Raw genomic sequence first — 15,870 nt, forward strand, 5'->3', positions numbered from 1 at the left:
TCGCAACACGGTTTATAAATATGAGTTTTCGTTCATCGAAAAGTTGTTTATTTTTGCAAAACTTGCATGTCTTTCCACCCCCGAAAACATTTATAAAAATGTAAAACAGTAAAAAGTGGGGGTTATGAACTCACCTTGACATTCCTATGCAAGCTAGCTTAACGTGAATCCGTAGTGTAATTCCAAGAATGTGAACTCGCTAGCGTGCAACTATAGCATCCCTAACAGGGAATAACTTATCAGTTTCTAATAAAACAACGTAGTTAAACTACGTGTCCGAGCTCTACCGAATCGTTAACTAAACGATTCTATGAAGGTGTTATTATTTGGTTTGAAATAACCAAACTATTATTAGTTGATCCCGTGTAATACCGGGATAAAACTAAGTCTCGAAAACGACTTAGTATTCCGAATGGTTTATGATATATATATTTATATATACATATAAATATACTTACGTAGTCGTGCTAGTCGTCGTGAATTAGAAGGCATAGGTGAATAGTTGTACGACCCTTCGTAGCTTTCATAGAACGTAATGAAATAAATATAAATATTATATTTATCTTATAAAAATACACTACGTAACGACGTTTGAAATAAATATAAATCGTTATATTTATTTTATGAAAGTACTCAGAAGTATCGATGTTTGATTAAATATATAGATAAGTATGCTTATCTAAATAAGTGTCGGGTTTCGTTAAGTTGTAACTCGCGTGTTGTCGAAATGTTATAATTCCAGTTTATAAGTTATAAAACGTCACTAAAATAAATATACTTTTCTATTTATTTTATAAGAACACTTGGATTTTGATAAGTGTCAGTTAAGATTTATATACGTTTTATAATTCGGGTTTTAACGAAAATCGGGCAGAGTTTCCTCTGTTTTTCGAATAACCCGACAATAAAAGTTATTTGTCAAAAATTTCAACAACAATTCAATCAATATAATCAACTAAATATAAGTTTTATCAACTTTATAAACAAAAATGTAACTAATATCTAGTCGAAACGGGTCGAGCTCGGCTTCGCGTAGTCTAAAAATCTATAAACTTTCAAGAAGAATAACCCGCTACTCTTAACACTTTACCGGTCTTTCGTGTTGACTGCGTTTGACCTCTCGTTGACTGTGTTGACTCGGTTTGACCGAGTCAACCGAGTTGAACCACACAAAAACAAGTCCGAACCAAAATTCGAACTCACTTGACCGAATCTTGACTGCCTTAACTGTTGACCTGGACCCGAACCGCTCCTGTCACGAATCCGAACCAAACTTTGACCCGTTGACTCGAAACACCCAAATAAAACTCGAACCTGATCTACATATGTACTGCACCAAACCTGAGCCAAACATAATCAGAATTCCTGAACGAGATAACCAGTATCGGCATCATCTTCAATCGAACTTCAGAAATAAAGAGACAAAGGAAAGCAAAATAACAGGAGATGGGGGCCTTACCGGTGAAATTCATCGGAAAATAACCACCACCGCCGCCTCCATTGCCGTTGCCGTGAGCAGCGGCACCCTGTCGGACCTCTTTCTTCCTCCGCCTCTCCTCTCCTGCGACATCAATCCTCTGCCATCTCCAATCTCTTTCTCGTCACCTCGATCTAACTGAACAAAGGTGGTGTTGCGGTTGTCGGTGAACACAAAGGAGGCCGGTGGCCGACTGGAGGTGCTCCGGTTGTCGTTTGAGAAGAAGATGGAGCAGGAAGCATAAGTGTGTGCTCGTTTGTATGCAGTCGAGAGGGAGGATCGAGAGGTTGGGGGCATTTGGCTGTGTTTCTCCAAAGAAAACGCAAAGAGAGAGTGGAAATGAGATGATAAGGAGGGGTTTGGTTGTGATTTGAAGTAGATGATTTAGGGTTCCTCAAAAAGATGAAGCCAGAAGAATTTGGGAGGAAATTAGAGGGGGGTGTCGACTGCAAAATGAATGGGAAAATAGGGTTTTCTCACAAGGAAATGAAAGAGAGAGCAGACAAAGAGAAATGGTGGTGTGCGTGTTTGGTCTGATGTTTGGATACTCAACTAATTGGTTTTAGATTTGTTTATTTATTATTATTATTTTTTTTTAAATCAATGGCCATGCCTCGTAAGACCACCCGGTATGGTTCCAAAGGGATCATCCGTCACGTCACCGCCACGTGGGATAGTCCTAAAGGGGATGAACCTAGGGGGTGGGGGATGAACCCCTTTATATATATATATGTATGTATGTAGAGGTGTATGTGTGGGAGAGTGGCTCGTCGCCACCGTCGGAATTTGGACGGAGGAGCCGGGGCAGCGGATTTGGACGGAGCAGGGGGGTGGGGCGACGGGGCTTTGATCAAGGACGGCCAGGGGGGACGAGCCCCATACCCATCGGCCTAAATGTTTATGCATCAACACAAGTAAAGAAATCATGATGATTTTGAGACAGATCCACGTGATGTTTAATGCCATAAGGGTTGGTGATGATTTTTTTTTTTTTTTATATGTTGAAGCTATACATGATAAATAAATTTTTGGGTCTTACAAATAATTGCGAAAACTAGTTGGGTATTTGATGTGTGCGAATGTATACTACATATGTGAGTTGTCTGGTGTCACACACCTAAATAATAATAATTTGAGTGTATGAAAAACAAAGAAATAACAATTTTATTGTTTCCACGCTTTAAGTACTTATTTAGTTTAAGTCGTTTGCGTAACGTGACTCAAGTAGACGCTCCTAGGCTTTCCAAGGGTCTAGTTAAGTTAATTTACGCCTAATTACGCTACTTATGATGGTATTAATGTTCGTTATGCGCGTAATTAAAACCCGGAAATTACCGGTTGTCACAGTATATTCCATTATAAAATCGCAAATGTAAATCGTTACCTGGATTCATCTTCTTCGCTTGTGGTCTATCGTTGTTTGCTTTGCTTCATTTCTCAAAACTCATGAATCTTAGCTGAATCGCAACGGAGAGTAGTAGGGAACTTCGGAGAAGGAGAATGCAATGTTGATTTTGGGTTTTCGGTATGATTGTGAGTTATTGTGTGCTGATTATCAGGTGTTTTGATCTCGAATTGGACGATTTTAACCTTGGCGGTTTCTTTTATTAATTTTAATTTGATTAATTTAATAGGTAAACACGCGGTTTAAATGAGATGATCTGACGGTTGTGGTTGTAGCGTACATAATGTACGATTAGTGTATTTGTATGATAACCGACATCTATATATATATATATATATATATATATTACATATTTCTACTTTTAAATTTATGATATTTATAAACTTTCTTATTAATATGCATTAGAATATGAAAGTATGGAGTGTGAAGAGAAACATGAGAGTACAATGATCATACTGTATTGTTGTTAATGAAATAGGTTAAATGTATAATTTTGTAGATTTCACATTGGTATATTTTATATTAAGTTTTTGATTGGTTAACTTGATAATATTTTTTTACAGCAAAAGTCCGGACACCCCGGATCATCATGTCAAATGGATCAAGCTTTCGTCCGAAGAACAGAACGTGATGACCTGGCCAATCCATTCATAAGAAAACCTACAATTAAGAAAACCCCTGACTCAACCCGAAACAAAATTTGTCCCAGACGAGATTGATGTTATTAAACTTATTTATTAAGTTAATTATATATTTATTTTTAATAGGTTATCATTAGTTTAGTTATTAATCTAACTTCAATCATTTATCAAAACCACATTGTTTTAATTTTATGTAGAGAAGCGTGACAGCACATAAATACTTGTTTTTTTTTACATTACTGGAATAAAAAAATAGGATTATAAAGTTATACACATGAATAATGTTCACATTTGATTATTTAATTTCTAGAGTAAGAATTGAGTTTAGGGTAAATTACACTTTTCGTCCTTTATGTTTGTATCGGATTGTAACGGATAACCTTTAACTTCAATAATTACAGTCACAATCTTTTATTTGCAAAAGCCGTTACACTCTACGTCATCTAGCACTAACCAGATTAAAATTTTCTAATTAAGCTTATTCACCTAAGGGCATTCTGGTCAATTCATTCTTTTATTTAAACACCCATTTTCACTTTATCTTCCCCAATTTCCTAACCCTAAAACCCCAACCACCACCTCATCCTGCCGCCGCCACCACCACCACATCCTGCCGCCACCACCTCATTTTGCCAACTACGAGACAAACATCATGCACTTCTAAATCAGCAAATTCACAATTCATACCATTGTTCAGATTAAAGAAAGAAAAAAAACTGGAAAAATAAAAACACAGGTTTGAATGGATATGCTCCCAATCAATTTTACTAAGAAAAATAACTCAAAACTTAGTCATAGGAAATTATAAACCACAACCCGGTTTATATAGGCTAATTATCTCTAACTTATTCCTATTAGAAATCAAACACTTATAATTATCAAAGATCCTTTTTTAATAATTATCCCTTTTGTTTAATTCCTATAAATCAGCCAGATAAACAGGAACTTGTTTTAATCCAGCTGGGATTCCTTGGAAGTTACCGACTTATGCTTCCAGGAATTAAGGCGCCAACAATCACCCCCTAATTTCTGAAGCGTATTAGGGAGCCCTTCCAAACCGAATAGTTCCCGCATTTCTTTAAACTTGATTCTCGCGAGACCTTTCGTTAAGATGTCTGCTCTTTGTTCGTTTCCGCTAACATGTTGAACCATCACTTGTTCTCTTTCCACACATTCTCTAATAAAATGATATCGGGTATTAATATGCTTACTACGACCGTGAAAGACTGGATTTTTCATAAGAGCGATAGCCGATGTGTTATCCACTTTTAGTACCACCTTCTGTGTCGTCTTTCCCGTAACCTCACTCAATAATTCCCGTAGCCATAGTGCTTGACACGCAGTTGCGGTAGCAGCCATGAACTCTGCTTCACATGATGAAAGAGCAACTGTTGTTTGCTTTTGAGAACACCACGATACCGAATGGTTTCCATAATAGAATACATGACCCGTTGTGCTCCTTCCGTCGTCTTGATTCACGTCGTGACTACTATCACTAAACCCGATTAAACTCTTGGATCCACCTCGTCCGTATTTGATCCCGTAGTTTGTCGTTCCTTTTAAATATCGTAGAATGTGTTTCATAGCCACCATATGAGACTCCTTTGGCTCCTGCATGTAGCGACTAACAACTCCAACCGAATAAGCTAGGTCGGGCCATGTATGTAATAAATACCTTAGACGTCCTACATAACGCCTAAAACTCGTAGCAACCACATCTTTACCTTTTTCATCCTTCGAGAGCTTTACACCCGGTTCCGTTGGACAATGAGCTTTACACCCGGTTCCTGCTTGATTGAGATCCCGTTTACACCTTGGAAAACTTCCAATCCCAAGTAATACGACAATTTTCCCAAGTCGCTCATCTCGAACGTGGTTGCCATCTGTTTCTTGAAACTAGGGGTGTTCATGAGCCGAACCGAACCGAACGGAGGTCTGCTCGTGCTCGGTTCGGTTTAGAACCGAGCCGCTCGGTTCGGTTCGCTTTTGCTCAGTTTTATTTAGCATTCCTACACAGCCATTCATTCACCAAAATTCACCAACTTATATGTTTCACACACACTTTAACAATTTGACAAAAGACAAACATAAAAAGTCCCACAAAAATAAACACAAAATGTCATCCAAATGTTTAATGTTTAAGAACATCTAAAATGCAAAATAACTTCAAAAACACGCGTTGAAGTCATTCCATACATCTTCAATCAAAAATTGAATTCAAAACATAAAATTTGATACGGTAACATCAATTGAAACCCATAAAACACCCCTCTGTTTTTTTTAACTGAAGAGTTGAAAGAGATTAGGGTTTTCTTTCTTTTTTTTTTTTTTGAACTGAAGATATGAGGATTCTAGGGGCTGGATATGTTACATGTTTATTATGTTTAATAATTATAATATATATATATATATATTTAATAAATATAATATATATATATATATAATAAAATAAATTCGATCGAAACCGAACGAGCGACGAGCGAGCGTATCTATGCTCGTGCTCAGTTCGTTTTTAAACCGAACCGAGCTGCTCGGCTCGGTTTTAATCGAGCAAGGAATCGAACGAGCAAATTTCCGAGCTTTTTCAAATGATCGTCGAACGATCTTCGAGCGCCGAGCAGTTTGGACACCCCTACTTGAAACCAACAATTTCTTGTAATGAATCTCCAGTTATAATTAAATCATCGACATAAACACCGATGATAAGAACAGATTTTGATGTCGTCTTAATGTAAACGGCTTGATCATGTGAGCAACGAGAAAACTTTAACTTCTTGAGGATTTCATCTAGCTTGGCATTCCAGGCCCTCGGGGCTTGCTTTAATCCGTATAAAGCTTTCTTTAACTTGTAAACTTTCGATTCTAGACTCGGCTTCTCAAACCCTTCTGGCTGAAATACATACACTTCTTCCTTCAAGTCTCCGTGTAAGAAAGCCGACTTTACGTCTAGATGATGCATCTCCCATCCTTCACTAGCTGCAATAGAAATTAGCAACCGAATTGTTTCGATCCTTGCAACGGGTGCAAACACTTCATCGAAATCTGTCATGTGTTGTTGCACGTAGCCTTTTGCAACAAGACGAGCTTTATATTTATTAATAGAACCGTCTGGATTTCGTTTTACCTTGAACACACACTTGAGCCCAATAGCTTTAGCATCCTTAGGAAGATCTGTAAGAAACCAAGTCTTGTTCCTTTCAATCGAGTCCATCTCTTGTTTCATTGCTAATACCCATTCTTGATTAGTTTTGGCTTCTTGAAACGACATTGGCTCGTCGTCACAGGCTAACAAAAGATCTTCGTCAACGTTTCTGTGAGTAACTCGATCATCAACGATAAAATCATCCAGTTTTCGTGGAACACTTCTGACTCTTGTACCCCTCCTTGGTTCTTCAGCAATGTTTTGGTCTTGAAATTGAAGTGGGCAACCTAATTGTTGCGAACCACTAGATGAACTATTGCCCAAAACCTGACTATTCTGAGCTGATTCAACTGTTCCAGGGCTGCCAGATTCAGCCGCGCTGCCAGACGCACCAGTGTTGTCTTCTGAGCTGTTTTGAGGGCTGTTACTGGGTTCAGAATCTGGTCCGTGAGCTGGTGGGTCATTGCTGGTCTCCTCGACACTTGGTTCAACCACAAAAGAGTCGTTTTTTACCTCTGTATCCTTACCCGAGTGACCCAACCAATCCATCCTTTACTTTCATCAAATTCAACACTTCGTCCAAGTATTATTTGCCTTTTCACCGGATCAAAGAGTCGATGCGCAATGGTACCTTCACTTGATTCACTACCAAGATACACTAGCTTTGTACCTCGATCATCCAACTTCCTAAGCTTGAAGTTAGGTGATTTATTATAAGCGATACACCCAAAGATTCTCAGGTGATCTAATTCCGGCTTGTACCCTTTAAGAGCTTCGTAGGGAGTTTTGTTCTTTAATGCCCGTGTCATGACTCGATTTAGAATATAAGTAGCATGCTTTATACCTTCTCCCCACATGTATGTGGGAACATTCTTGGCCTTCATAATTGATCGAGTAGTTCAAAGAATCGTCCGATTTCTTCGTTCCACCACACTGTTTTGTTGCGGTGTGTAGGGAGCACTGAGTTGCCGTCTAATTCCGTTATTCTTGCAAAACTCCATGAAATTGTGAGAGGTAAATTCCCCTCCTCTATCGGTTCGCAACACCTTTATCTTCTTGCTTGTTTCAGTTTCAATAAGTGCTTTGAAATTTCTGAACGTGCCAAAAACTTGATCCTTCGTCTTCAGCATGAATGACCACATTTACCTGCTGTAGTCATCAACAAGAAGAAACATGTATCTATTACCAGTTAGAGTAGGAGGAGAAATAGGACCGCATAAATCACCGTGAACTAGTTCGAGCGGCTCCTTTGCTCGAAACTGTGCTTCAGTGGGAAACGATTTACTTGCTTGTTTTCCCAAAATACATGAGTCACAAATCTGATCAGGTTTATCTATCTTTGGTAAGCCTCGAGCCAACTCTTTGTTCGCCATCTCTTTAAGGGAATCAAAATTTACATGCCCAAGTCTTGCATGCCAAATCCATGCTTCATTATCTAGATTTGCATGCAAACATACCGGTCCTCCAGGTTCTATGTGGATTTTATAAAGACGATTACTCGTCCTTGGTACTTTCATGATCACTTCTCTGTCTTGACCATACAACCATAAAAAGTTGTTTTTATCCGTACTCCACATCCTGCTTCGGTAGCTTGACCAAGACTAAAAATATTGCATTAAAGGTTAGGAATAAAATAGACATCAGTGACTAACCTATGCTCGCCATTCTTGCATTTAAGTATTATTGTTCCTTTGCCCTTTATCTCGACATCAGAACCATCTCCAAACCTTACCCGTCCACTAAGTCTTTCATTTATCTCGATGAAAAAATTCCGATCACCAGTCATGTGATTGCTAGCCCCATTATCAAGATACCACATCCCGGATTCTTTGGTGTCTTCTTGATACTTCTTAGGCTTGACATTTTCCTCATTTAAATGAATTTCATCGACTGTTTTGACCATAAAAGTGTTTTCGGTCCTTCTTCATTAGCTTCAACATAGTTTGCCTCGACTTTTTTCGTTCAGGGCAACCAGATGCGAAGTGACCATACTTGTCACACCGAAAACACTGAATGTTTGACCGATCCTTCGGTTTATTCTTGTCACGTTCATCAGTTCGGTTTAGGGAGGATTGTTTCGAACCGTGTGCTTGATTATTACCCCGTCCCTTCCTTGGCCGTGACCGTTGTTACCACCCCGACCCCTTCCCCTACTATTATCATAACCTTTAGAGGAAGAACTTTCTGTTTTCTGGAATAGTAACTTACCTTGTTCCTCAGCTTGGCTTCCACCCCTTTTAACCTTTCTTCAAACGCCTTAAGTCTTCCAACAGCCTCATGAAACGACATCTCATTCAGGTTTGCAAATTGCTCGATTGAAGCAACTAAGGATATGTACTTGGGTGGCGCATATCCGAGTACCTTACGAATCAACTTCTTCTCTTCAAACGAACACCCAAGTGAAGCAGCTTTTGAAACAAGTTGGCTGATTCTACCTGCAAAATTATCGACTGTCTCTCCGTTTTTCATTTGAAGAACTTCGAATTCTGCATGCAGTGTTTCAAGTCTTGCCTCCCTAACCCGTTCGGCTCCAATATACCGTGTCTTCAAGGCATCCCAGATCTCTTTTGCTGTCTTGAATTGAGAAACTTGGAGAACAAGTTCCTCTGGTATAACTTGGAAAAGAAGTGCCACCGCAATGTGATCCTTCTTCGCTTCAACTTCTACATTCTCTGTTGGTTCTAATGCCTCAAGTATCCCGTGGACTCGGAATACAGCTTTGATTCTAATTGCCCATATATTGTAGTTTGTAGCACTTAGAATCGGGCACTGGAGTGAGGTTATATTGTTCTCTTTGACTGCTACTGCGTTTGGGTTCGGATTTCCGGCATCTCCCATCTTTGGTCTTCTTCTATAAACTGAAATCGGGGTTTTACCCGATTGATCCAGTCCTTCAGATTCCAATCAGTTCCTGCGATCACCTTCTTGTAATCACAGGTAGTAGCTTGCTGCTGGAGTCGGGTAATCAAGAGCCGTTCTGGCTCTGATACCAATTAAAGAAAGAAAAAAACTGGAAAAATAAAAACACAGGTTTGAATGGATATGCTCCCAATCAATTTTACTAAGAAAAATAACTCAAAACATAGTCATAGGAAATTATAAACCACAACCCGGTTTATATAGGCTAATTATCTCTAACCTATTCCTATTAGAAATCAAACACTTATAATTATCAAAGATCCTTTTTTAATAATTATCCCTTTGTTTAATTCCTATAAATCAGCCAGATAAATAGGAACTTGTTTTAATCCAGTCGGGATTCCTTGGAAGTTACCGACTTGTGCTTCCAGGAATTAAGGCGCCAACACAGATCATCTTCATTCTTCGGATGAGCTTACAATGACAAAACCCAATTTATAACATCTCTGTCAATCTAGAAAGAGTAAACTGCCAAAATAGTCCCTGAGGTTTGGTCACTTTTGCTACTTTAGTCCAGAACTCAAACCTTTTGAATCTGGGTCTATATGGTTTCAATTTTGTTGGTGAAATGGCTTTCATGCATGTTGGTTTTCCCTTGTTTTAATTTATGGAAATGGAATGGAATGTTTGAATCAAGAAGACACAAAAATGTACTTGGTTGAATTGAAAAATGATTCAACAAAGTGAATTAAGAATACAATGCACTTTTAGGGGACTCGGGGTGGTCCGTGATGGCACCCCCATCACTCGTTATTCAACATAGCACACCGCCGCCACTACCAAGTTCAACGAGTGATAGAGTTAACGCGTGGAAAGGATCATGCATGGAAAAAGGAAAATGACCGTTTGGATTTTGACCTTCTGGGCAAATTATGAATGTTGGGCCTTGAATTTTTTCAAGGTTTTTTATATAAAATCCACAAACCATTCCCCCCACTCACTTCAAAAAATCAAAAAATTCTCCATTTCATTTCAAAAATTCTCCCACTCAATCTAAATAATTTTACAACACACATGGAAGGTTCAAGCAAGAGAGGTGCGGGTTCGAAAAAAAAGAGATTCGGGTACGAAGAAAAAAAACAGAAAACTGTTATTTAAAAAAAACAGAAACTGTTTTATAAAAAAATTCAGAAAACTGTTGTTTTTTTTTTTAAACAGAAACTGTTTTATAAAAAAAATTCAGAAAACTGTTATTTAAAAAAAAACAGAAACTGTTTTTAAAAATAAATACATAAAACTGATATTTTAAAAAAAAAAGAAACTTTTTTTATAAAAAAAAAACAGAAAACTGTTATTTTTTAAAAAACACAGAAAACTGATGTTTTTTAATTTAAAAAATTAAAAAAAAAAGTTGTGAGTGATGGAATTCCATCACTAGTGATGACCACCGCCACTAAAAAAGGCTTGTGAGTGATAGAATAGTGGTTGATGACATGGCGGAACTTGATTGGATGTTTGTGAGTAATAGAATTTTTGAAATGTTAACAGGGAACCACACCCTTGAGCGTAGGAAGGGCGTTTAGTATAACCACCCGAAACGCTTATTGATACTGTTACCTTAAATACAGATTTACATTTTGACCCATATTACTTTGAGATAATTTAATATTGAGCATATAATAACAACAGCCCTTTCTAAGTAAATAAAGTGTTGCTAATGCGTGCAGTTTGATTCTTGCTCAGGTCAGGTCAAGAAATGTTTTGTTGTATTACGAATGAAACGTGGAGTTGAAACAAGTATAAATAATGTTATTCATTTCTAGTACAATAGGAAAACTCCTTTACTACTACTACTACTACATAAAGCGACCCATGGGCCAGCCCACTTGATCCTTTGTCCTTTGAATTTCTTCTTGTCTGGCGGAACTTCTCATCAGATTTTTCTTTCTAACAAGACAAGAAGAAGAAGAGGAAGAAGAGTAGTTCATGTTCATGTTCATCTTCTTGTGCTTTGGTCTTATGGGAATTGGCATGGCCTCAAGCCCCATTAGCCTACCTACCACACCCGGTCTGCACCAGATCACCCTCTCCCCTGCAACTTTTGCAGGCAACCGTCGGTTAATTCCATGATCAAAATTTCGGAATGAAGATCGATACATGGCGTCTTTGCCATCAAGAGAAAACCTCGGGTACTGATTCAGGGCGTTTCTGGCAGACCGTAGAATGTCAGAACTGTTGACACACGACATCCGGTGGTGAAGGTGAAGGCTTGGTCTAGCGGCCATTTTTTCCTCCAAGTCAAGTTGCATGATCATCTCCTCGAGGGTGGGCTGCTGCTGGCGGTGGCTCTCCGGTGAGTTTTGCTGGTTGAGAGTGGAGGTTGAGGCATGACCGGTGCACAAGTTGTTGAGGCCTCTTTTCATGTGTGACTTGTTGAGGAGGAAAAAGGACAAGTCTTTCATATCTATCTATCTATCTGATGAAGCAAAGTAGATGAATGAATATATGGCGGTGTAGAATTTAAATATATTGGTGGTGGTGGTGGTAACCACATTAAAGCAATCACATGAGTGGAGAGAGTCTCACAAGATTTTTGCAACAAAACTTCAATTAGCAGCAGTTGGGTGATGCTATATATTAATTGTTAGCCAACCATATCATATTATTTTCCTATGTAATCTAGTAGATGAGAACTATTAATAGCCTAACAAGATAAATATGTGGCAAAGTTAATTAAAGTGGCGAAATGCAGAGAAAGATAGGACGGGGGTTGGGTTTGATGACAAAGTTATTGGAGTTGAGAGCGGCAAGTCAAGGGTTCGAACCTCAGTAACATCACCTTAGAAAAAACATATATATATATATATATATATGCATATAGAGCATGTAGAGTGATTATTATTAATATACATGCAGATGCTTCATGGTTTAAATCAAGATCAAAATTTTATATATACATATACATATATACATGTTTACACACATATATTCGAGGGTCTTATTTTTGAACCATCACAATTGTTGGGTCTTCCCATTGAACCAGTTGCTAATACGCAAACCATCGTGTCTGTTTGTGCCTCAACTGCTTTTGAAGCCAGCCAAGCCATAGTGTTTGTTAGGCACCATGTCGCAAACCTAACTGAGTTGTGGTGTTCCTTTGGTCCAAACCGAATAATGTACATAATCTAAACTGGTAAAGCCAAGTGCGCCAGAGAGAGACAGTCTGGACCACGGCACGCGTGGACACACATTTTTGATCCCCCCCCCACCTGTTGTGTTTGTGAAGTAAGTTCTTGTTTGAGTTTGGTCTCAGGGAAGTCTTGGCATGGGAGAACAAGATATGATCTAAAAATTGAAGTAAATTTTGAAGATTCATAAATTAGTTAACCACTTCACTTCACTGCATGCGTCATAAAACTCAAATCACAAGACTAAAATATAATTAAGACTTACGATTCATTCATCACAATAAATGGAGGGAGAAACCACTAAATTTGATGTTGGGAAAAAGGTGTGAAATGACAATAATAATAATAGGATAAGAGAGAGAGAGAGAGAGAGAGGAAATGATCAAAAACTGTGGAGCTGGGTGAGCATGGGAACAAGCTCATCGCTTGAAGGACGATCGAGAGGCATATCAGAGAGGCAAACAGCAGCTATTCTTACAGCCATGAGCATCTCGTCTTCCTCCATTTCTTCTCCCAGCAGACTCTTATCAAGTGCTTCTCGACCATCCCCCGCTTCCAAAACCTGTCTGAACCACACTCCCATGCCACCCCTCCCACTTGAAGTCACTTCCCCAAACAACGGGTCAGTTGGATCTCTGCCAGTTAGCAGCATCCCCAGTATCACCCCAAAGCTGAATATGTCACTCTTCTCCGTGTATATGCTGAAATCAAAACAAACCACAACTCTGATTAGCAGCAGTTGCATCATCTAATCTAATCTAATCTAATCTAAGAGGTAGTAATAAATAAATATACCTGAAATTAGGGAAGCATTCAGGGGCGTAATAGGGGGCAGGGGGTTGTGGTGACCTAAGTCCATGAAAAGTGTTGGCCAAGGCAGAAAGGGCGAGGCGGGGTTCAAAGTCTGCATCCAACAACACATTGGAAGGCTTCAAGTCGTAGTGCAATAGTGGAGGGGTAGAGTTGAAGTGGAGATGGTGAAGGGCTTTGATAATCCCAACGGCAATCCGAAGCCTTGCATCCCAGCCCATCTGCTGCCTCCTCCTCCTGATGGCATCTTCCAGGCTGCCCGTGGGAACGTATTCATAAACCAAGTAGTAGAAACACCTGTTGTCACCAACAGCATAATAATAATAATAAGCCATTAGGCTGAGCAAATGCCTATGCCTGAGGGCGGCCAGAATCTGAAGCTCCCTCTGTACCCGTCTCCTGTTGTTCTGAGAGGCCTGAAGCTTCTTCACTGCAACTGTGAAACCGTTGTCGAGGACCGTCTTGCCGTCGTCATTACTACTACTAGTACTAAGCTCGTTTTGCAGCAGAGCGGCTTGCAGAGATTTGGGGGAGATTTGTGGTGAAAAGACGACAGGGCCCTTGAGAATAGGAGCCCTCCTCATGTATCGAAAGATGAAGCTGAGCAGACAAGCACACAGAAGAGCACACCCACAACCGCTTATGCTTCCCAGCAAGATGCTCACCATAACCCTCCTTGCGGGGCCGTGGAGGAGGCTTTCTCCTCCTCCTCCTCCTCCTCCGTGGCATTCAACACAACAACAACAACAGGTGTACACCACCAACACACACACAAACACTACCTTCAGCTTTCTCCCCATTTCAGAGAGAGAGAGAGAATGAGAGACTTTACCTGAAAAGATTCCAATTTAGCAGCAGGCAAGGAAGGAAGGAATCACGAGATGGAATGAAACAAACGTCAGTCGGAAGGAAGGAAGCCAGAATCGATCCATTAGGAATCAGGCCCCATTATTAACTTATAAATAATAACTAGGTTAGTTCCCCGTGTGTTACACGGGTTGAACAATCTAAACTATATGATAAATATTTCTTATAAATGCAAACCAAACATGGAGACGTTTATATACCAAATTTACATAAATGAGTTAATATAAAGATGATTTATGTTAGTATTATAAAATTCATCAAAGAGACATGTAATCTTTGAAAATGATGCAAAAATAAATATATTATATTATATAATACTTATTATTGTATTTACGTATTACATTATATTAATGAGAAATAAAAAGTTACAATTATAATTTTCACATTACCGAAAATAATTTGAATCCAAAAAATATTTACATAATTATTAGATTTTTAGCTTGATTTTAGCGACGTATTGCAACATTTTGTTTTATATATATATATATATATATATTTAAAGTTAGATAGTAATAAATTATGAAAATAATATGTTGAGTAAAGTATATGGATGATCCCTGTGATTTATCAAAATTTTGAATTTAATCTCTAATTTTTCAAAAATAAACGAACACTATAGTTGGTTAGTAATAACAATCAAGTTATATATTTAGTTATAATAATATGACAAACAAATTAAGAGCTAAGTACGAACAATCAAGTTATATATTTTATTTAATAATAATAATATGACAAAACAAACATTGAACCTAACTATGTATAAATTTCTTAAAATAAACTAATAGACAATAATTAAAATCCCCATAATAAATAAATAACATATTTGAGTGTGTTTCCTTTTCGTCAAACGAATTTTAAAATTTATCGTTAGATAATTTATTAAAAAAATATGTTCCGTTATTATGAATTTTTTTCTACAAAAGATTAAATTAAAATTAAACTAAATAATAATTATCTATAAGAGATTAAACTAAATAATATTTAATTGGAGGGTTATTTATAATTAATTAGAAGAGATTAATTAAACTAAATAGTAATTATCCGTAAGATATGGCCTAATATGATGACAAGTGTCCCAAAATTGGTTTCTTTTATTATATAGTATAGATAAGAGTAAACTGCCATTTTGGTCCCTGTGGTTTGGGCACTTTTGCCATTTTAGTCCAAATCTCAAACTTTTTACATCTGGGTCCCTGTGGTTTGTATTTTGTTGCCATTTTAGTCCAAATCCCAAATTTGGTCAGATTCACCAACTTTCTGGTTTTTTGTCCTTATCCTAGGGTCATTTTGGTCATTTCGAATTATTATATAATATATATATATATATATAATGCCACTGCCAGACACCTCTTTCTCTCTCTCATCTCACTCTGCCTCTCTCTCTCTCTCTAAACTACCACCACACCACCACAACCCCCACATCATCCCCAACCACTGCCACCGTCCCCAACCAACACCACCGTCGCCGTCGTCAAGATCAT

At 38.2% G+C, this 15,870-nt stretch overlaps 2 protein-coding genes and 1 long non-coding RNA gene across 3 annotated transcripts; all 3 read right to left on the reverse strand.

Moving 5' to 3' along the window:
• Positions 1 to 923: 923 nt before the first annotated feature.
• LOC110896152 lies at positions 924 to 2,514 on the reverse strand. The gene is made up of 2 exons (XR_002567717.2): positions 1,460 to 2,514; positions 924 to 1,341 (listed from the first exon to the last, which is right to left on the reverse strand). It is a non-coding gene; the product is annotated as an uncharacterized LOC110896152 (long non-coding RNA).
• Positions 2,515 to 11,262: 8,748 nt separating this feature from the next.
• On the reverse strand, positions 11,263 to 12,314 carry LOC110896154. Its single transcript, XM_022143605.2, has one exon. It carries the CDS (start codon positions 11,984 to 11,986, stop codon positions 11,381 to 11,383), a length of 606 nt encoding a protein of 201 aa, XP_021999297.1. The 5' UTR covers positions 11,987 to 12,314; the 3' UTR covers positions 11,263 to 11,380.
• Positions 12,315 to 12,936: 622 nt separating this feature from the next.
• LOC110896153 (inactive leucine-rich repeat receptor-like protein kinase CORYNE) lies at positions 12,937 to 14,458 on the reverse strand. Its single transcript, XM_022143603.2, has 2 exons — positions 13,508 to 14,458; positions 12,937 to 13,413 (listed from the first exon to the last, which is right to left on the reverse strand). The coding sequence occupies exons 1-2, from the start codon at positions 14,320 to 14,322 to the stop codon at positions 13,095 to 13,097; spliced, it is 1,134 nt and encodes a 377-aa protein (XP_021999295.1). The 5' UTR covers positions 14,323 to 14,458; the 3' UTR covers positions 12,937 to 13,094.
• Positions 14,459 to 15,870: the final 1,412 nt, after the last annotated feature.

The sequence above is a fragment of the Helianthus annuus genome, chromosome 12 (assembly GCF_002127325.2).
Source record: "Helianthus annuus cultivar XRQ/B chromosome 12, HanXRQr2.0-SUNRISE, whole genome shotgun sequence".
NCBI lineage: Eukaryota > Viridiplantae > Streptophyta > Magnoliopsida > Asterales > Asteraceae > Helianthus > Helianthus annuus.